Source organism: Callospermophilus lateralis, chromosome 1 (genome assembly GCF_048772815.1).
Source record: "Callospermophilus lateralis isolate mCalLat2 chromosome 1, mCalLat2.hap1, whole genome shotgun sequence".
NCBI classification, from domain to species: Eukaryota; Metazoa; Chordata; class Mammalia; order Rodentia; family Sciuridae; genus Callospermophilus; species Callospermophilus lateralis.
This window is the reverse complement of record NC_135305.1, coordinates 179,408,877-179,432,358: the sequence shown is the minus strand read 5'-3', so window position 1 is coordinate 179,432,358 and position 23,482 is coordinate 179,408,877. Positions and strand designations below refer to the sequence as shown.

Below are 23,482 nucleotides of genomic sequence, written 5' to 3'. Positions count from 1 at the left end.
TCACTAAGTTGCTTAGGGCCTAGTTAAGTTGCTTGGGCTGGCTTTCACCTTGTGATCCTCCTGCCTCAGCCTCCCAAGTTACTGGGATTACAGGCACCCAGCGTGTTGTTTTATTATTTATTATTTACTTATCTATTTAATATTTATTTTTATGTACAAATATAAATTAAAAACAAATCATAGTCATACCTGCCAAATAACCCTGGTTGGCATTTAAAAACCCATAAAGTTATAAAAATCAAGCAGAAAACTACAGAAATATGAAAAAATGAAACCCAGAATCTCCCCCCTACCTCCTACCTCTTAGACCCTTCCCTCAAAGGTTAAAATTTCTTGAGTTCCCCCCTACATAGGTATCTATTTACAGATTTATATATTTTTATTTATGCAATTAACTCTGTACTGTTCTATACCTGTTTAGATTTTCTCTTAAGAATCATTCTTGATCTTTGTGTAGCATTTCTTGAAGACTCTTAGTCTTGCCTGTAGTATCATTGGCTATTTTACTGGCATTTTAGATTTGAGATAAATAGATAAATGCCCCCCCCCCATCCCACATTTCTCTCAGACCCCACTGCAATGCCAGTGGGATCCCAGCATCTGTAGTCTTTCTGGTTATATGAAAGGCCCACAGCAGTACCATAAGCTTATAGTCTCCTATGGCCTTTATTTTCAGTACCTACAGTCCCTTTAAATCAGTGCCTGCCACTGCTCCAGGGTTAATGAACAGAGGGTAAATCTCCCTTCCCCTGCTCAGGGCACTGTTTCTCAGAATGGGAATGTCAGGCCTGGTTTGTTAACAAGCCCCATGTCTTTGCACACATATTCATACAAAAATGTATGCACAGGTATGGGTATCCTCAAGGTAATAATGTACACTCTTTCTGTAAGTCAGTCCCTCTCAGCTGGTGACTTTTTCCATGTAACTACTATCATTCAAACACATGAATATTCACATTCTCACACATATATTTGCTTACTGTGTTGTGTAAAAAGCACATGAACACTTGTCTGGAAAGGAGGAAGAAGCCTTTGCCTGAAGATGCTACTGCTTTTTGAGTTCTTGTGTTTTCGGTGGAAGGGCAGTGAATTCTCAAAGTGGCGACTGGATGGGAGGGAACACTTTGTGTTTCCATGAAGGTCAGAGTTATTTATATGAACCTATAAGCTGGGTTTCCAAGATGTCTGTCTCAAGACAGGAGGAGGGCTGGGGTTGTAGCTCAATGGTAGAGCACTTGCCTACATGTGTGAGGCAATGGATTCAAACCTCAGCACTGCATTAAAAAATAAATAAAATAAAGGTATTCTGTCCATCTAAAATGAAAAATAAATTTAAAAATAAGAAGGAAAAGGAAGGAAAAGTGGAAGGGAGGAAGTGAAGGATGTTGGAAGAGAGGAAGTAAAGAATAGCATCCCCTCTTTGTTAGCCTATGTCCATTGTAACTATTGAAAAATTTAATCAAGCCCGTTATCTGTAGATCAATGGTCAGCAAAGTAACTATCTTGCTTTTAGAGCTATTCTGATGCTCAGACCTGTGGATACTCATTATTAATGCTTCTAACAGCATTATTTGTGTTGCCATTCTGGATTCATGCTTAAAGAATTAAGTAATCAAAAAAAAAAAAAAAAAAAAAAAAACCTTGCTTGAGTCACACATTGTGAAACATGCATTTGAAATGATTCCCTGAGAAAGCTGGGTGCAGAATACAAATATTTTGAATGGACTTATCTTAGAGTTGTACTGCTTTTTTTCCTTGTCATTTTAAAACCCTTAATACGAATAAATTGTTTGTATAGTGAGGCTTTTTTAAAAATCCTTAGATAAGAAATACATGGTTTGAAAGCAGAGAATAAAAACATGAATGATAATGGACGCAATGCCCAGGAGAAGGTCTTTGTTGCTGCTGCCGGGCAGGCATTATAATCGGCTATTTGGTGTGTTTATTTCAGGCTGCAGATACTAGATAAAAGTGGCTGGTTGGTTGCCAGCATACAACTTAGTTGCCAAATGGAGTGTTTAGCACTTGTTACATATGACTTATATCACAAGTTCTTCCCATTAACAGTCTGCTGGTGATAACCTACTTGGCTTTTCATGTGGTTACTTTGAAACAGCCACTTGACAACATTCGGTATATCACAAAGTTTAATACTGAATAAAGGAGTTAGTCAATGACTACATGGGCTCAGCCATATACTGATACGGTACTTGGTGCAGAATTGGCACCCAGTCAATATCTGTTCAATGAATGAAATAATCCTGTGTAAACATTTTTCTAGTTTACTGAACTAAAGTTAGGTCTATGGACTGAAAATATAAATGTCCAGAAAGGGGACAGAAATATAATGCTTACATGTCTTGTAGGCTTGCAATTGTATGGGAAGAAGACTTTCTGCTCATCTGTATTGTCATTGAATACAAAGTTGAATTAAATGAAATAATTGAAGTTCTCCTAGGAATGTCCTTGAGTCTGAGTCAAAATGTAACTTTGTGATATTAAAAATGTCCATAATCTCAGGTCTATTTTAAAAAAAAATTCACTTCAGGAATGTTGGCCCTTGATATGTAATAAAATATACATTAAACATGATGATCTTTATTTTTAGATTGAAAACTTGCAAGAACAACTTAGGGATAAAGACAAGCAACTGACCAATCTGAAAGACAGAGTGAAGTCCTTGCAGACGGATTCCAGTAACACAGATACTGCGCTGGCAACACTAGAGGAAGCTCTGTCAGAGAAGGTGAGTTTGGACTCAAAAATGGGGGCATCGGGATTGAGAGAAGCAGGGTTCGGAGATGAGCCAAGTGTATTTAAATTTTCCTGCTTTTCCCCATTTGCTAATAATATCTTTGGTTTCATCTGGGCCTCACACTGCCTTACCTTACCTCTTCAGTAGGCTTTGTGCTCAAGACTCACCTGCAGCCAGGGAAATCTTTTTGAAATGCAAATCTGATCACATCACCCTTGTCCCCTGAAAATCCTTCATTAGCTTGTCATTGCTGTTAGAATGATAAAGATTAGACTCCTTATGCTGGCACAGTGCACCCCTCCATCAGAGCTGACTCTTTTCTGACCAACCCCTCTCCTGGCTGTTCCCTTCCTTCTTCCTTTCTCCCTCTCTTCCTCCCTCTGAGCTTTCTTCCTTCATTTCCAGCCTCATCCCCATCTCCTACCTCTCTTCCCTGGTTTTCTGTGCTCTAGCTCTGCTGGGCTTCTAGATTTTGAAGTATATCATGTTCCCTTCTCCCTTAGGCTCTTGGGACTTATTCTCACCCAGCCTAGAATGTGGTTTAGTGTCTGCAGATGTAGTTCTTCACTGGAGAGGTCAGCTTCTTGAGAGGTTGTGTTGTACAGTAGTCAAGAGTTTGGAATCAGACTGTCTGGGTTCAAATCCTCATTCTCACACTTAGTCCTTTGGAAAAATTAATTAACTTCTCATTTCCTCAAGGAAATTATTATTTTATTAATTAGTTTCTTAAGGATACCTCCTGAGGACCTCTATTATGTTCTCCTGAATACCATGAGCTTCTCAGAGCTCTTGTCACAATCTCAGTTGTTCATGCATCTGTTTTTGTTTATCGTGTTTTTTTTTTTTTAATTTTTGTAGTTATAGATGGACAGCATGCCTTTATTTTATTTGTTTATTTTTATGTGGTGCTGAGGATTGAATCCAGTGCCTCACATGTGCTAGGCAAGCGCTCTGCCACTGAGCTACAGCTTTGGCCCTCATGCATCTGTTTTTATTTGATTAATCCATCTTCTCTGCTGGAGTCCAAACCTAGGCAACATTGCGTGTGTGTATGTGTGTGTGTGTGTGTGTGTGTGTGTGTGTGAGAGAGAGAGAGAGAGAGAGAGAGAGAGAGAGAGAGAGTGAGTCATCCCCATAACCTTGCACAGTATTTTTATGGAGCTGCTCTGTGGATATTGGCTATTGTGGTCACTGGGATGTCACAGAGATGAGAATGGGCAAAATCTTGACTCTTACAGACTTTAGATTCTACTGGGGCTAAGGGGAAAATAAACGATAAACAAGTAACAGATATATGTAGGATTTCAGAAGGTCATAATGTCTATCAACAAAAATAAAGTCAGAATGGGTACAGGGACTGTTGTGGTGGAATGGCCAGCTGGGGCCAGGAAGGTGACATTTAAAAAGGAAAGGGCTGAAGGAAGTGACTGGTGAGTCACAAGCCCTTCTGAGGCAGGTGTACTAGGTGAAGGGAGGAGCAGTACAAGGGTTGGGGAGAAGTTCATCTCCCAGGATCTCATGAGAAAAGATTTTGAAAATTGCCTTTTACTCTTTGGAGCCGGGAGGCCACTTTGAGGCGTTCCTCTGAATACATTTATAAGGATTATTTTGAATAAGTAAAAATAAAGAAATGAAAGAATAAAATGAATGAATTAATGAAGAATGAAACAAACACAAATAAATGAAATCCTCTAAGTAAATAGGTTATTCTGATGTTTATTGACTTTTAAAATGATTTTTAGCCCATTTTAATTTGGCCGAATTAGTTCATTTATTCTCTGAGCACCAATTATAGTTGAATTTCTGTTTTATATCTTCACCCCCAACACTCCCAATGTGTCCAAGAGCCAGTGGCCAAAAATAGTTCAGGTAAAGTTCTTTAGGAATTCTGAGACACAGCTTTATTTTGGGGCACTCAGACATGCAAAGTATTGGGGAAGTCTTTAAGCCAATGTTTATTCACACTATTTTCAAATTCAGCTTGAAACAAAAGAGATCTCTTTTTTTCTTTGTTAATATTCTTTTCTTTTGTTCTTTTTAGGTATAAATGACAGTAGAGTGTATTTCAGCATATTACATATACGTGGAGTATAACTTATTGTAAATTCAGATCCCATTCTTGTGGTTGTACATGATGTAGAGTTTCAGTGGTCATGTGTTCATATGTGAACATAGGAAAATTATGTCTGATTCATACTACTATCTTTCCTAATCCTGTCCTCCCATCCCTTCCCTTCATTTCCCTTTGTCTAATCCACTGAACTTCTATTCTTCTCTCTTCCCTTTGTTGTGGGTTGGCATCTACATGTCAGAGTGAACATTCAAACTTTGGTTTTTTGGGATAGGCTTATTTCATTTAGAATGATAGTTTCTAGATCCATCCATTTATTGGCAAATGTCATAAAGTCATTCTTCTTTATGGCTAAGTAATATTCCATTATGTGTATAAACCATATTTTCTTTATCCGTTCATCTGTTGATGGGCATCTGGGTTGTTTCCATAGCTTTGCTATTATGAATTAAGCTGCTATAAACATTGATGTGGCTGTGTAGTTGTAGAAATCTTAACTTTTAAAATGTGCAAGTAGATCCATTTGTGGTTTTTTCCCCTTGATGCTCTCATCATTTTTGAATCTGCAGTACTTTGCAGTACTTGCCCACAGCCTTTCTTTTGGGTGTCTTACCATGGTTATAACATTGCCTACTATGTTCCCTGTTATGAGAGGATATAAACTCTGGGGTGATGAGGTCAGATAGAAGGAAACCTAGGAACCAGTGTCACATTTGCCACTAAGTAACTAGTAGACCCTGGCAAGTAATTCTTCTTTATAGAACCTCAAACTTCCCATTTGTTGAATGGGAAAATTGAATTAAGTGGCCTCCTGCTTTCCTGAGCCAATGTATCTTAAAGAGGATTTCTCTGCAGCTGAATTAACAGAAGGTAGTTGTTGGGAAAATCTAAATTGTTAGGCCCGATCAATATCTACCAAATCTAACCTTGAGTGGTGCCTGGAAATCTGTATTTTAGCAAACTCTCCTGGTCTATGTGATGTGCACTGTAGTGTGAGAATCACTGCTAAGCCAAGAAAGAGCCATAACACTGTGGCTAGATATTCTTCATGGTTCTATTAAAAATTATAACTTTAGGATTAAAACATAATAATTATAATATTTTATTTGAAGACATAAAAATATTGAATATGATAACTTTTCAGGAAAAAAATATTCTTTCAATATTCAAGAATTTATTTCCAGAGATCTTTGAACTAATTTTGCTTATAAAATTGGAATGTGGCAGGTGGGGGAGATGTTGCTTCAAAAACTATTAAGATTATGTATGCATGTTGGGGTGATATGATGTCAGCTCATTCTTAAATCTTGGTTTCTTTCTTAAAATTCATAGAAGTCAACATATACTATATAATTTTTCATGTTGTGGATTCTTGGCGTGATTTTATCTCTCCCCGCCTCCCGCACAGAACCTATTAAGGTTTGATTTATTCTAGTTTAAGTCCTAAAGCAATTCCCAAATCTGAAACTCGTCTTTTTATTTAAATATTTTCTTTGGGGCTGAGGGGTGTTCTGGAAGGAAATCTGAGCGAGGTCTGTGGGAGGCTGCCTGCACCAGACTGTCCTTACTGCTTGCTAGTATATTACCTGAGGCAAGTCTTTTCCTCTTGGAGCCTCTTGGAGCTTCATCTTCAAACTGCACCCTTAAATTACTTAAACTCCTAAATGTCATACTCTTCTGGAACTTGCTTGACAGTTTGCTAATCTGCAATCTCAGGAAAATGGCATCTGAATTGGATGAGAAGTTGAAAATGTGGATGACTAAAAGGATCAGGCAGGGAGCAAAAATGGGAGAAATGGGATGCAGAAGAGACTATTGGTGACTATGGCAAGCTAGAGCATCCCTGACCTGTTTCAAAACATTTGAATTTAGATTTAAAAAATATTATGATGATCAAGTTAACCAAATTATTTTGTGGGCCAGTTTTGGTCTATGAGCTGTTTAGTTCCAAATATTATTTGCATCCGATATTTAGTTTTTCATACAAAAATGAATGATAACAGTGGATACAGAGCAATTAATTGGGGGAAATTTCCAAAAGATATCCAAGTCAGAATGCTACTATATTTGAAAAGCACAGATAAAACCATTGAATATGCACTGGCAAGTTTCTCTATAATAGGGCAAACAATAAAAGTTCAAGTATTCCAGTGATTTTCAAACCTTGTTTGTATCTAAATAAACTTATCACCTAAGGAGTTTCTTAATTATAGTTTCCTTATTCCCATTTCCTAGAGATTTTGATTCAGTTACTCTGCCTTAAAACCTAGGAACCTGTGATTTTTAAGCATACCCAGAAATTCTGATACAAGTGGTTGAAATACCACAACTTCTAGCAAAACGCTAAATTTCAATTTTCCATCTTAAAGTTGGGAAATAGGTTCAGTGAAGTGAAATGATTTGCCCAGAAAGAAATATTCTAGACATATGAGCATCATGCCCTATTCCTGGGTGTGGGAAATTATCATTAATCAATTGTGACACATGCTGATTTCTCAACCCAGTACTCCCCATGCAACTTTCATCCTAAGTTAGCTCTTGGTTGAGACTGTTTCCTCTCTTGGCACACCCATCTAAGGCTTCCCAGCTCACAAGTGGTGGTGTGCTTATAAGAACTTCACAATGTATATTTAAATTATTTTCTCCTCACAAATTCCACTTTTATTCCCACTTAATTGACTAGATCCTCTGTAACAAGGCATGGGGTTAAAAAATAAAATGGCGAGTAAAACCTTATGGATTCATAAGTATATGTAATTATTTGCTGCCTTTTGGCTGGTAGACAGAATCCATCAGAAACTCTTCACCATTTCCCTTGGATTATGGCATCCTGGGATTGTGTTTCTTGTTTTACTCTCCAGGAATTTGTTCAATTGTTGAGTTAAGGCTGAGTGTGACTCAGGCTGGGAATGTACCGCAGTGGCAGAGCTCTTGTCTAGCATGCAAAGGCCTACTTCAACCCCCAGCCGCACAAAAAGAAGACTGAATATGACTAAATTCTGTGATTGACACACAGAAGCTCCGGAGACAGAACTCACCATATTTATAAGGCTGGTCTCGCCAAGCTTTGCTGTAACCACCTAGAAGATAAGCAGTTGAGAAAGCCAGAGAGCAGAGCTAGAGGCCCCTGCAATGCAGTTCCCACTCAATGATAAAGCACAAATAGATTAGACCTGTGCTGTGCCAGATGAGTGCTCAAGGAACACTTGCCAGTGCAAATAAGGCTAAAGCAAGAATACATTGGAATTTCTGCAAGTCAGTTGTTAATCAATTAGATCCTGGCATATTAGGGCCTTTTAACACATGTTTTTGACATCTGGCCCCACGCGACTGACAGTTAAATTAGTTTTGTGATTGACAGAGAAATATTTTGTACTATTGAATCATCAATAACAGTGCTGGCTGATTTTTTTCCTTTGACACTTTCTTGGTATTAACACAAATATATAATTTTATGAACCTTTCTTTGAAGCCAAGATGATCCTACTTTGTGTCTCTTTCTTTCCACCTGCCTCTTTAGGTGTGTTTTTTATACCAGACAATTTGGCCCTGTAAAGGTCATAGACTGCCCTTTGGAAGGCTGGGTGGGGAGGGTGGGCATGCAGTGAAACTATGCAAAGGGTGCCAAGTGGGAATAAATGCCATGTGATCTAGCTGGAAGGATTCCTGGAAGATTTCCAAACAATGAAGTGACATGGTCAGTTTGGACCTTTAGAAATATCACTCCAGCAGCTGTGTGGTGGAAGTGATGAGAGAGGGCCTGGTGGCCAGGTAACTGGTTGTAGTAGAAGCAAAAGGTAGAAAGGGCTCCGTTAAAAATTTCTTGGGAAATATACTGTGTGCTACGGTCATTTCCTTCTGTTGTAGATCCCATAATCATCCTCTCTGCATTATCACAGGCAGAGTAATTTGGGACTGTAATTGGAATCATGAAGCAATAAATACAGGCAAACCAGTCTCACTTTTATTTCTATTTCCACCCCTATTTTTATAATAATATATTTCAGTTACATTTTTTAAATAATTGTGAAACAGTAATGGTACTTTTTCTCCCCTTCAAAAGCATTATATGTATAAATTATCATTGGGAAGCACAACTGCTTCCTCAGGGGATCATAAATCACATGCTGTGTTCAAACTAACCTCCTCCTTCACTAAACCTTGTTTTACAGTTACCTTTGTGTATCTGGCCTCATCTTGTGCTATAGACTTATAAGAATATAAAAGATAATATCAGGATCTTTAGGGTGTTTTTTACACGAATATTTTTTAACATGACCAACCAAAAGGAAATTTACAGAAGTGTTGAATACTTTGAAACTTATTTTAGAAATTTCACTCAATCTTTATCCAGGTGGAATGTTTCTGATCCCCCTTCCCAAAGAGTCTTTCTTTGGTATCAGTCAGATTCCACATTTTTAGAAAATATCTACCAGAGTAGTATTTTCATTTCAGTATGAAATGGAAAATCAGACAGACCTTCATGCTCCTTGAATGTTTCTGGGCATGTATTTGTGGTTATGTGGTCTCATGAGCCTGGTTACGTATCAGAGATCTTCTGTTAGCAGGTCACCCTGGGGTGAGTCTAGTTCCTCTGGGCTCTGGGTTTCCTTACCGCCATACCATCTCCAGTAGTACTGACTCTACCTCCAAAGTTGTGATGAGAACTGAAGAGAAGAACACATCACAATATGCAGTGTCTCCCAGTCAAGGAATACTCTGAATTGTTTAAACTAAACCAGTGTTTTGAAATCTCTACTGATCACCAAGGAGTTATTGAAATTATTGAAAAATAAAACACAGAAGTAAACATTTCTAGGTGCATTGGAAAAATCACATACATATTGAGCTTATTCTTTATTTTGTCTTGAGTTCTCATTTTAATTAGTCCATCCCTAAGTCCTGGAGGTCTAAATTCAGTCCCCTATCTAGTCAGAGAAGAGTCTTTAGAAACCAGAGAATGTTCATTGATGCCAAACTGGGAGGTCAATCAAAGAGGCCCAAACCAAGAGGTTGGTTCTGCCTCTTCCCTTTGCCTGTAGGAGGTTTTGGTAAGTTTCAAATCTTGATGCTAGAATATGTCTCTTTTAGAACTGCTTTAGGCTTTATTCAGATACCACCATGAACCAAGTATAGCATCAGAGTTTGAATGTTAAGACCCCACACAACCCTATAATGCTAAGTTGTAATCACAAGTCAAAAGCAATATTGATGGTGTTTTGCAGATGCCAGCATGCACAACCTCTTTCCACAAACCCAATTTTGTGTTTCTTGTGTGTGTTGATTCCTGTATTTTTAAGATAACAACCCTTTACTTTCCTTAGTGATTTGCTTTGGCACACACTAAATGGATTTTCACCTCTTCTTTTTTCATGACGCTTTCACAGGAGAGAATAATTGAGCGTTTGAAAGAACAGCGGGAGAGAGATGATCGGGAAAGACTAGAAGAGATAGAATCTTTCCGCAAAGAGAACAAGGACCTGAAAGAAAAGGTCAATGCTTTACAAGCTGAACTCACAGAAAAAGAGGTGAGCCTGGAGGAACCATGAACCACATTGATGTCCTCATAAACCTGTATTCATTGAAGCTGTAAGAAACTTGGTGGAAGGGCTGTGGGAAGGCTTAGGGAACATTGTAACCTTTCTCTTGTTAAAGCTGTATGACTTGGAAGGAAACTATTTCTTGTAACTTCCTTCATCAGCAATGCCCTCTGGATAGCTTCTCTGTTCTGCTGTTTGCAGTGTAGCTCCTTGAGACTTTTCCTTGTGTTGTACCAGCTTTGTGTGGTTTAGCATATTCTGCAAGGATCCTTGATCCTTTTGATTGAGCATGGATGAGGATGACGAGGATAACTTTACTCTATTGAGGGTCTGCTATATGCTAATGCTTATGTTGGATGCTTTGTATTCATTTGTGCTTCTCAAATGGACAACCCAATATCTTAGTTTAGGAGTTGTAGCACCATGATGGACACAAAGATGGTTGCTCTTCTGGAATCTTATTTTTATATTTTAGTAAACAATTTCAAACAATATTTTCATGCTGTAGCAAATATGAGTATAGAAGGTCAATGCCACCTGTGTTTTACTTTAAAGAAATTTATTGCTTGGGGATTCTGGAGAGGATGCTTTGGGTTCTCCCCCCATACTCCAGCAGATACCTATAACCCCTTCAGTTTTCTTGAGGATGCTTTAGTGGAGATGAATGAGAAGTAGTCATACATATTATTTTGTCTAACCTCCACAACTCTGAGATTTGTGTCTACAGTTGACCCATACATACCTGTTTTTGCCTATAAGAAGTGTGCATCTGCTGTCCAACTGCTTGGGCTCTTTCACCCTGCTAGACTGTCCCCATTGCACAGTTGTATATTTTCCTCCTTCACAGGAGTACCTCACCCTTGGGTGTTGGTAATGTTATACAAACTAAAGTCCTGTATGAATTGGGAATGCAAGTAAAGAAGAAAAAGATTTGATGAGTTAGAGGAGTTTTGAGGAAACCCAGAAGCAAAATCCCTAAAATTTATGCCTTCAGTGTTTTGGAGAAGAGATTATTTCTTTGACATGAAAATTAAGAATTTAAGTCTTCTGCCTACTATTTTACTGCTAATCCAGCTTGGGGTCCTATGGTTACTATAGTTTGTGTGGAAGGAGGAAGGCACAGAAGCTTTGTCCTCATGTGTTAATTCCTCACTGATTAGAAGTGTTATTTTTTTATACATCTACAAAATACCTTGTACAACAACTTCCAGATTAATATCTGAGGAGCACAGCCTCGCTAAGTTGACTAAAATGGCCATCAAAACTCATGTTTTAAAACTTATAAAGAAGAATAGCATAGATTTGCAGTTAGCAAGGATCTTATAATTTAGATGGGGTGATTATATATCTTTACTATGACAAAATAACTAGACTATAAGGTCCTTTGTTGTTTCGGTGGAAGTGATATGATAAGTATATGAAATCAGAGTTGTAGACCTGTGTTGAGACTGTTATCTTCCTTTAATAGCTGGGTGACCTTCAACAAGATGCATAGCTAATGTGAGCCCTAGTTTTCTGACTTGAAACATGAGAATGGCTAACTGTCCCTCACAGAGTGGTTAGGAGTGTGTTGCTGAGTGATGATGCCCTTCATCCTCAAGGTCATTCCAGTGCACATGAAGCAGCCTAGCATAAATTGTTATTATTTTCAGAAAGATTCTGTGTGCTTAGTAACTCCAAGGTGCTGCAGAAAGATAAGAAAGTAATTCACACTGCCTGATTTGGGATGAAATTGGATTTTTCAGTCCCATAGTTAAATGTTGCTACCCATTTCATATTTGAATAGTGAACATTGCCCTTGTATGTAGTAAAGTTATGTTCATAGATACATGCAAATATTTATATCTTTAGTTTTTGAAATTTAGATTGAACAGTGAAGTTCTTGGTTTCTGGACATGATTGATGGCTGGAAGTATATAGGTAAACCCATGTCTGAGTTGGGGAGATTCATTCTATCTGTTAAATCTGAATTACAAAGGAGTGTAACATGAAGTCTACTTTACTCTAAAATTCAAAATATTTTATTTTTGATTCTCCAGAAGATGTTTGAAAAACAGTGATCTGTTTAAGTAATGGAATTTGATAAAAATTTAATAGGGACCGGTATGGTGGCACATGCCTCTAATCCCAGCGATTTAGGAGGCTGAGACTGGGAGATTGCTAGTTGAAAGCCAGCATCAGCAACCTAGCAAGGCCCTAAGCAACTTAACAAGACCCTGTCTCAAAATAAAAATAAATAAATAAATTAAAAGGGCTGGAGATGTGACTCAGTGGTTAAGTACCCCTGTGTTCAATTCCTGGTACCCCCCTAATTTTTTAAAATGGGATTTTAAAAAGTTTTAGATTTACCCTTCAGGGGAAGCATTAAAGTCAGAATCTTCTTTCGTTTTGGTCTAGAGAGTCTTCTTGGTCTGACAGTAGTAAATGTAAATGAGGTTCAGGGTGTCTATTTTGCCTTACTTCTATCATTAGCATGACTTTGAGATGTGAAAAGTGCATTCATCACACTGTTTGATCACATTTGATTCTACTGCAATTAGATTCTGCTTGGTTCTGTAAGCTGGCCAACTTTAATTTCCTGGCCAGAGCTGACTATTGTTACCTTGGTAAGACTATATTTACCCTTTCTGTCTAATGCATACTTTATTGTTAAGTATAAAATCAGTATATTCAAATTGAAGACATAGCTAGGAGAAATTGTGGTGTTTCACTTACCAGCATTCTTTTTCTTTCAGTCTAGTTTAATTGACCTCAAAGAACATGCATCTTCATTAGCTTCTGCAGGACTGAAAAGAGACTCCAAATTAAAATCTCTAGAAATAGCCATCGAACAAAAGAAAGAGGAATGTAGCAAACTGGAAGCCCAGTTAAAAAAGGTAAGTGAGGTCTAAGGAAAAAAAAAAAAAAAACACGCTCATTTTCAAAAGAATTTATAGAATGGGAAAGGAAAAGGCATTTTTCAAAAGAAAGAAACTCCTTATCTTTGCTGTCGACTGATAAAAGTATTACTCTTTATTCCTAAGAAGTCTACATTAAATCTGTCTGTGAACCTAAAAAATTATCTTAAGTTTCCTGCCTAAAGAAAACTTGAAAAATAGATGAAATTAGTAGAAGAAATGAAAAATATAAAAACCAGCCATTATTCTCTGGGCAAATCTCAACTATCATAAAAAATAAATGGAAATGTTTTCAACAAACCAAGGAATCCAGGGGCCCCATTATACTTTGATGAACTAGTACTACTTTTAGAAGTAGGTTAATTTTTGTATGAGAACTTTGCAAATTTTTCCTAACAACACTAAATTCTAGAAATTCACCACTATAGTCAAGTCCCAGCATATCTGTAGAATGACTGTTTATCCTTGACCCCAGATGACCTTACTGTCTAAGAAAGCTTGTTGTGTATAGAAGGCTGTGGAAAGGAAAGCAGGGGCTTTCCATTGTGGCATTCACATGCTTTCTCTGACCTGGACATTCTTGTGGAGTGCATTTCCAGTCATGCATGGTTCCTTTGACTTTTTCCCTGTGTTGTTTGGTACGTCTGCACTCATCGTTCACATACAAACTCATAATGTTATGAGTTTAAGCATTTCGTTTCCCTTTGACAACTTATAAACTTATTCAAAACAGATAAGAATTTAAACATTAACATATAAAGCATATAATAAAAGTTCGACGGTGTAATTCATAGCACACTAGAATCTACAGTTATGAAGACAAATGACATGGATGGACAGGGATGTGATAGAATCACATACTGATGGAAGAATCATTTCAAATATTTTAAAATTTAATATCCTATTTCTTATGGTGCTGTGTAACTGAAATGTGACTAAAGGAATGCTTGCTCACTTTACAGAACATTTTAGGAAATTGTCATTAGAAATTTTATACTGAGTCTACTTACTAATACAGAAAGAGATAAATATACAAATTGAATCTCTTTATAATGAAATGGCAAGAAAAATCTCTGTATTACAAAATATGTTTCATAGTGCACTCACCATTTACCTGATTTCAAGCACTATTAAGCAGGAATCCTGAACAGTAAATAAGAGAATTAAATTACCCATTCAAGGGCATTTAAGTGCAGTTTGATTTGGCTATTTATGCATTGGGAGTATCATATACATTATTTTTTTTAAAGAATTTTTTTAATATTTATTTTTTAGTTTTCGGCAGACACAACATCTTTGTTTGTATGTGGTGCTGAGGATCGAACCCGGGCCGCACGCATGCCAGGCGAGCGCGCTACCGCTTAAGCCACATCCCCAGCCCCTCATATACATTATTGACACATTATAAAAGTGCCCTTCAATATGGCATACATGCATATGCATATTAGGATATATATCTATAAAACATCATTTTTACTTAATAAAACAATTTTGTGACCATAAGGTAGGTGCCAAGATAACTTTATGAGACAGAAATTCACCAGATTCTTGGTATGGTCTTCATGATCTTACCTCACTTGTAGTGTGTGAGTGTGGAATGAAATAGGACCTCAAATATATATGATCCTGAAAGACACCCTCCATCAACTCTGATGAGCTGTTATGGAGGTCAGGCCACCCTGTTTATGATTTCTGTAGACATCATGCACTGCACCCTCCTTTTTAGTGTAAGTCATCTCTGGAATTTGAAATTCCCTGGCAATTAAAAAGAAGGTTCACATATTGATGCTTATAGTTTTCATGTACATGACTTAGTTTAATAAATCAACATCTGTGCAATTCAGTATAGTTTCTTCAGCATAGCTGTGGTTTGCCCGAGAGATCACTCATAGTGTTTTCCTTGTACTCTCAGGTAGACAAATTTACTGGAACTCACAGACCAAATCCTGTAAATATTATATCATTATTCCTAACAGATTTTAACATTTTGTAATATCACCAGAAGTGAAATGACAAATATGGTGTCTTTCTATAAAGAAACTATTTAATTTGTGAAAGGATAACTTATTTCTAAGTATTTACATAATCTTTGCTTATACTGTCTCCTAAGTGCATAGTACAGTGAGTTTAAATAAGGTAATAATAATTTAAATATTTTTGTTCCTAACCTGTAGATGTTGTTTTGTTGCTTTTGGCTCTTTAGCATTAACTACATTCAAAAGTTTAAAATAGTTTTTTTTCAGTAGTCTTTAATTCTGCTAATAAATAGTTCCATAAAAACCTCAAGTACCCATCACCTTAAAAAGAATTGAGATCTACATGAAATATTTGAAATTATAAGCCAACAGTATGTGAATATGCATATAAACCCATCATTTACTCATGGAAAAATAAGCAGCTATAAAAGCTTAAGGAGTGTCTGGGCCTCCTTTTAAGTAAAAGGGTTTGTGACTTGTGAATAAAATATAAAGGTTGACTAAATGAAAGCTGAAAATATAATAGTTTTATTATGTCATAAATATACCATGTATTCTCAGTGGAACTTTGCTCAAGATTTGTGAGAATCCAGTATTTTTTGCCTTAAAATCTATACAAGATCATAGATGTGTTTATTTGAACAGGCACCTAGTTGGCCAAAGATAGTGAAATCCAAAGAGAGATTTTAATTGATTTTTATCTTATGAATAATGCTTAACTTTGATAAGCTGAATTTTTACATAACAGTTTGGGCAGAACATTCATACACATTATTACTTTTAACCCTTCTTTATACTGTGTAGATTTAAGACATCGTCAAATCCTTAGTGATGAAAAATGGTTATAGCAGAAAAGGAATTACCCTTTAGACATTCCATCCCACCTCTTAAACATGGCACAGTCAGATGTTCATGTGTGAGGAAATCTTTACTGATATTGGTAAGACTGATTAAACAATGCTAACCAAATTATGAGTAACCAGTAGTTATGAGTGTGCTTTATAATTCAGTGCATTCATCAATTATAGACAACGACATATAGAAAAGAACCTGATTATTAATGCATGGATCATATTGTTTTTTTAAGAGTATTTGAGGTTCAAGTTGTAGAAGGTAATTGATTTGTATGACTAGATCAGTTCAGAATCAACAGTAATTCAAAGTGTTATGATTTATGCTCCTCAGTAACTTTCTAATTAATGTCATGATTGAGGAGAGGGTTTTTAAAACCATGATAAAATCATTATTTATTTATTCAAGTTGAAGGAACAGGAATCTGGCTCATAAAAAGGCATATCTCAGCTTAAAGCAAAATAAGAGTTTCCATAATATTTCACCTTCTACATCTTGATTATCTAGCCCCAAATTATTGGTACAGGTATTTAAGAAATATCGCTGGAGGGTGCTATTTAAAATAATATTCAGTACATTTAAATCCAGAAACCTAAATCTGCCCAAAATTGACAGGAGACCATTACAGGTTCTAAAGTACTTGGAACATAACAGGATATATTTGAAAAGTATTTATTTCTTAATTCTAAACTAACAGTAGAAACTGGTAATGGGCAATGGATAATACTGTATTGTAGGTCTCTTTTGTTATCTTACTGACTTAATTTTTTTTCTTTCTCCATTTAAGTTAATCTGATAATGTTTTCTTTACTGATATTTTGCTATTGCTAACCTGCCATTTGCTAATCTGGATTTTTCTGGAGTTAGACTGAATAGAAAATTCAAGCTTGTGTTGGTATAAAAGAAGAGCTATAAATTCAATGATAAGATTTAATTAATCTTTTATTATTACCATCTTTGAAGTTCAGGTAATAAATTGTGGGCTTGGCCAAAAGTACTTCTTCTGATTCATTGCTGGAGGCCCGCACTTCATGTATCATCAAAAGTGGACAGCTTTCTTTATTTCATGGGTTATTTAACTTGAGAAAGGGAAAGTAATACAAACCTTACATTTCTTATTCCAGCTATTCTTTTATCGGAGCCAAAATCAACATTTGTATTTCCCTAGAGCCTCTCACTTTCACTGTGGAATGTTTAGAAACTGAAATTTCTTCTTTTTTAACGACCAGTTCGTCTGTGCGAATGCACTGGATTTGTTGAGCTAATGTTGTTTTTCTGGATCTTTCCTTCTTTCCCTGTCTGTGCTTCAATGCCTCCCCAACTTTGCAATGTAGCAAGCTGAGCAGTTGTTCAATCAGATGTACAACCCAGTAAGTCATTTCTGAAAGTTCCCGCTGTAACATATCAAAGCATGAGGATCCACTGATCACATGTCACAAAGTGCCATACTGGGGAGGCTTCAAAAATATTTATTAGTCCCTTCTCATTTCCTTTCTATCAAAAAGAAATGACTTGTGCGGAGGCCATTGTCATTTCTTTTTAAATTAAAAAAAAAAATTAAGAACTCAAGGAAATACTCCTAGCTCTGATACTAGCTTCTTCTTAATTTCAAATCTATTTTTCTGTAGAAAAACAGAAGTCAGCTAAAGATTTACACTCATGAAATTCATCCTCAGATCCTTTGGACACAGACTAATCTATGTCAAAAGGAATAGCATTTGTAAAATAGCAAAAACTCAATGTATGTTGTGTTGATGAGATAGACATTAAATTTAGATTTAACAGTAAAAACCTCTTTGAGATTAGTAAATATATAACATTATTGTGGGTTTTGTAAGACATGTTTTTAAAACATGTCATTTGATTGGGGCAAACCATAATATAGTATCCTAATAACAGATAATAGCAGTTCTCCTTATAGCTTCTCAGAGTACAAAAATCAGGTAACTAGTAAAAAAATTTATAACATGGTCCAGATGCCACCACTATTTTTTTTTATCCTAATGATGTGTATATTTATGTGAAACAGTTTGTTTCTTTATTTTTTAAAAAGAAGTTTTTTTTTTTTTCTTTTTTGTCTCAAGTTGGCTTACTGGGAGAAATGTTTCTAAAGGTGGCTAGAATTTATCATTTGGCAAATATGATCTGAACTATCATGCATTCTAATTATCTCCTATTTATAAATTTCCATCATGGGAAAAAAGTAATAGGATGGATAAAGGAAACAAAGTTAGCTAAAGACTTTTTGTTAAGCATGCTCCAGGATACATTTAGCTTGATGTGCAAGATATTCGGGTGTACTTAATTAGATTCATCCTCCACCCTTCATTCTTTACAACCAATTTTATTTTTGCAAACAGAATTCCTAAAGCCCTGTAGGAGCATCTTTATTAACTATTTCCCAAGCATGGATTTTAGCAGAGTAAGCAAAAACAATCCAGGTTTCCTTTCCCTTAGCACTTGAATGGAAGTGTTAATAAGCAGGCTGAAGACAGTAGAGAGGTGAAGAAAGACAAATAAGGTTGGAATATCTTTAAGCTTGAAAACACACCCTGGGAAAAATGCATGTTCTTTTTTCTTTTTTTTAAAGATTATTTTAAAAGGGTATGAAGTAATCCTGCTGAAATTATTTCATACCCACTTGTTAGGGACAGGAAAAAAACCTAAGTATTTCATAATTGTGGGAGGTATAAAGGACAGATGGGGATGGCTTTGTTTCTACAGCAGTGAAAATTTACCACAACCATAGCAGGAGTTCATATCCCTGTCTGGATAGGTAGGATCAAAGACACAACTCAGTTAACTTTTAGGCCATTTTTAGAAATATTGATCACAAACATCATCAGCTTCTCCTTCACTTCAGCCCCAGTGATCTTCTTCAGTATACATAAGCAAACTTTTTAGTCTTTTCAGTGACTAATTCAAAAATCATTGACTGACTTTCCTCCCCAAGTTAATTAAGCTAGCCCGTTGGTTTGGCATCCTGGGAATATAGCCAACCCTCATTATTTTAACTCCCTTTGCCTACAGATATTCTCAGGATCCAATTCTTTTTTGGACTGATAGGAACAGACCATGATGGATTTTCTCTCCTTAATAGTCTTTTAAAAAATGACTATGTTTTCCCTAGTAATAAAAATAATATATGTCCACAGTACAGAATTTGTAAAGTATAGAAGGATATAGAAAAAAAAATAACAGGATGTCTCAGTGCATAGAGATAATCACTAGGAACATTTGGGTTGCTCCCTGCCCAGGAATTTTTTTGCTGTTACTGTTCTCTTCTGTTCTTTATCTTCCTCTTTTCTTGCTTTCTTCTTTCTTCTTACTTCTCTTTTTGCCTTCCTTCTCCTTTCTCCTTTATCTTTCTTTTTCTTACCTAACATTTTATTTCTTTTTATGAAGTTGTGTTAAAGTGATTATTCCATTTTATATCCTATTTTTAAAAAACTGCATATCATTAGAAATTTTTCATATCATTAACTATTCTTCCAAAATGTCCTTTCAATGGTGTTTACTGTTCTATGTTATTTATATTAATGTTGATCATTTCTTCCCTCTTTTCATTTTTGGTTTGCTAGTAGTATAAATAATGCTCTGAAGAAAACTTTATCAATTTCTCCACACTTTTTTTTCCTCATAGAATAAATTTCTGGGCCAATATTTTAAAAAACTCACCATAGTTCCTTCTGTATTGCAGGAACTCAGAGAAATTCTGCCAAGGCACACTTCTTTAAGCACTGGTTAAATGTGGCCTTTTGGTCACACCCTGGCCACTACTGAGAATTGTCATTTTCCATAACTTTGAAAAATGCTCAGGTAGAAATTTTTTCTTTCTAACTCTCCTATCTTTAATTATTAATGAAAGTTAGGATTTTAAGTATATTTTCTTAATATTCTACTTTCTGTAAATTGTTTAAGTCATTTAAGCATTTCCCTTTGAGTATCCTGGTTTATTCATCAGTTTATATGGAGTATGCTGTGGCTTATATAGAAATTTTGTCAGATTTGTGGAAATTTTATTTAATTAAAAAATTTCTTTTTTAAAAACACATAGAACTATTTTTAGGTTCTCAACCTGTGTTTCTATTTAGGATATTCTCATTGCTCTTATTCTTTGAAGTCATTTTCCAGTTTTATTTGTGAGCTGAATTTAAATTTTTTGCATTGTTATGTTTTACATAAATTTAACTCCTTTACCCCTTATTAATTTATTTTGATTCATTATGAGAAGTGAGGTTCTAACTATATTTTTCTAAATTATCAACCAATATCCTACCACTGTTTGTCAAATAATTCATTCTTTATCCACTAATCTTGATATACTTTATTGTATACTGAGCTCTCATGGATAAATGGCTTAGTTTCTGGGCTGTTCTTCAAAATTTTAACTATTGTGGCTTTGAGATTCACCTTAATTCTTTTTGCTTTTCATTTTGTCTTTTTTTTTTAAGTTTCATTTGTTTGTTTTAAGGTACTTATCTTATAATTTTCTATCTTTTCCAGGTGAATTTCAGGGTCACTTTATCAATTTAATAGCACAACTGGTGATTACCTTAATCTAAATTACATTCATTCTAAACAGTGACTTTAGAATGATCAATATATTTCCAGTTTTATTTTTTTCCATTTATAAACTTGATACAATTTTTATTCATTTCAGTGTTTTTTCATAGTAAAGTTTTGACATATTTCTATTATAGGACTGTGGGTTTTTTAATAAATAGTCTGAAGCAGTTCTACATTTATAATTTTTAAAGTTGTTATTTGAATGCTGTCTTTCTTATATTTTCTAACCAGTTATTGGTATCAAGGAAATGTCTTTTATTTATTTTGTATGTTTATTTTGACCATGGCCATCCTTTACATTTTTTGGTGAATTATACTCATTGTTTTTGCTACATAAGATAAAGTTACAGTCATCTCTAGGTCTATCAGTCTATACTCAATCAGAGTAAACAAGGATTAAGCTTTGAAGTCCTCCCACATGTATTTTTTCCCCATAGAATAGAAATAAACCATTTACTTTTTTTCTTCTTTATTCCAATCAGTCCATTGTACTGAGTGATACTCTGATGCCATTTCTAAAATTTTGCCTTTGTATCCTGACTCTTTCTTATAATGATAATCCTTCTGTAGCTGAACTACTAATCTTTGCTCCTGGAGGAGTTTTGTCTTGTCATTGTGAAACACTGTGCAGGGTATCTTCAGTTGAGTCCTTTTTCTTCCCTTGGTTCTTAATTTTAGACAAATAATATGGTTTTTTCATCAGGCTCAAATACCTTCTTTGCTGTAGCCCTCCTAGTATTGTGCTCAATGATGGTATCTAGGATTTGTTCCTAAAATTTTAAGTAAATCTTTAGAGTTTCTAGACCCCTCAACTTAGTGCTTGTATAATATCCTCGTTACTGTATGATACTGGGCTTGGTACTGCTGGGGGTACCCTTGAGACTGGCCTGATGATCCCAATACAGGAGCCTCCCCTTTGACCCTCACCTAATTACTAGCTATTTGAAATCCCGTCTCTTCTGAACATATCTTTTGCAGGGATCATGTTTTATAAGACAAAAATCAAGCATTTTTCCATTCCAGAGAAAGAAAAAAAGTCTTGTCAGTGTTCAGTGAGGTCTTCCTGAATTATGTATCATCATAGGACTATGTGATCCCAGGAGCATAGTGGGCTGAATTACAAATGCTGTCACAGTGATTGTTTAGGCTTAGTGCTTTCTTTTTATGATATTTTTAGCTTATTTCTGAAAACTATTTGATTTATTCTTAGACTAATATTCCCTGACATAATGGAAGATTATAGCTATTTAAGAGATAGCTCAGTGAATACATACTGCATGTGCCAACACAGGAACACTCACTGGATGTTCTGAAACATAGGACTTCAAAAAAGAACTTTGGTTCTTTTACATTGCTAATTTTAGGAAATTCCAAAGTTAACAGGAACCACATTAATAATTATATTTTGGTTGGGAAGTCTTACTGTATATAAAGCATATAATTGGTTATTTTTTTGGGGGGTTTGACATGAGAAAAAGTATTTGGAGTATTTGTTATATATATATAATTTGTTTCCTCTATGAAAAAAATCTCTATTTGGTATAGTTGTTTTAACATAAAAATTTTAAATATACTGGATGTAGTTAGCTTGAATTGTGAAAGAGTAATTTCCCATAAAACTAGGAAGTACAAGATTTCAATGTATTTCATCATTAGTTTCAAAATTTATTACTTAGGCTCATTTATTATGCCTAGTATTGATTTATTGTATTCAAATGAAATTTAAATTTTATAACATGTTTTAGTTCTATCTCCCCCTTAGAAACTTTATTTTAATAAGTTAATATTTTGTTCATAACTTAGAATTAAGTGAAGATTGGTACTCGTTTAGAATATTAAAATTGAGTATAATGTTTGAAATAGTTTATATGCCCTGTTCTGCTGTTAAGATATGAAAGGAATGTTAAAGCGCTGTCAACGGACTCTAAACCAGCAAAGCGCCGGAGTAGAGAATCATATTTTTATAGTACATGAATTTATCAAGTTATTGCTAAAACCCAGAAGCAGCAGGGATGAAAAATCAACAGATTAATTAGTTAACATTCTGCTTGTATTTTATGTTCATGACTAATCATTTGCTTATTTTGAGGGAAATGATTTTTTATTAAAATTGTTAAGACTCATTTCAAAGGGAGAATGTTATATAATATTATAATTGAATATTCCCTGCCTTGTTTCACAGCAGGTTTTTTGGACCAAAGTTAATGCTTTCCTTCCTAGGCATCTGGAATGATGAACTAGTATTTTACTAAAAATAATCAGTGATCAACCTTTATAAGATTAAGTTCAAATAAAGTTGGGATGTGTGATTTGGATACCTGTCAGCCTCCAGCTTTGGCTTTAGCGGCTTTTTGCTTTAGTTTGATTTAGATAGAGTATTAATCTGAATTTTTCTTCTTTTTTTTCCCCTGAAACAATTCTAATTTCTTTAATTAAAATAACTGTTAGGTATTGTAATGCTATTCATCCCAAGTCTTGACTAGATTCCTCTTTATTCTTGATCCAGGCTTTCAAAGTCATTCACATCAAAATGCTGAGACTTGCCCATATCAGTGAGGCAAAAACTTTGTTTTGATTTTCCCATTTGTGGGGAAATTTTCCTACATATGGAAATACAAGAGACATAATCTGGAGTCCCCAAAATCTTACTGATCTAATATACAATACAGAAATTTCTATAATGCCAGTTCCCAATTTTCTGTGTGTTTCTAAAAAAATGTTTAAGTGTTATTCTATAAGTTTTAATAAATATTTTGAGGCAGAAAATACACATCAATATGGATTATCAAGAGGGAACAAAGTTGATGTGCCTTAGAATAATG

At 35.3% G+C, this 23,482-nt stretch overlaps 1 protein-coding gene across 1 annotated transcript in view; it reads left to right on the top strand.

The window, feature by feature from the left end:
• Nucleotides 1-23,482, top strand: part of Erc2 (ELKS/RAB6-interacting/CAST family member 2) — an 813,481-nt gene that overhangs the window by 385,571 nt on the left and 404,428 nt on the right. Inside the window, exons 8-11 of the mRNA XM_076856276.1 lie at nt 2,609-2,746; nt 10,214-10,354; nt 13,102-13,242; nt 17,426-17,461. Coding sequence (XP_076712391.1) covers nt 2,609-2,746; nt 10,214-10,354; nt 13,102-13,242; nt 17,426-17,461 — 456 coding nt within the window. The remainder of the gene's footprint in view (nt 1-2,608; nt 2,747-10,213; nt 10,355-13,101; nt 13,243-17,425; nt 17,462-23,482) is intronic.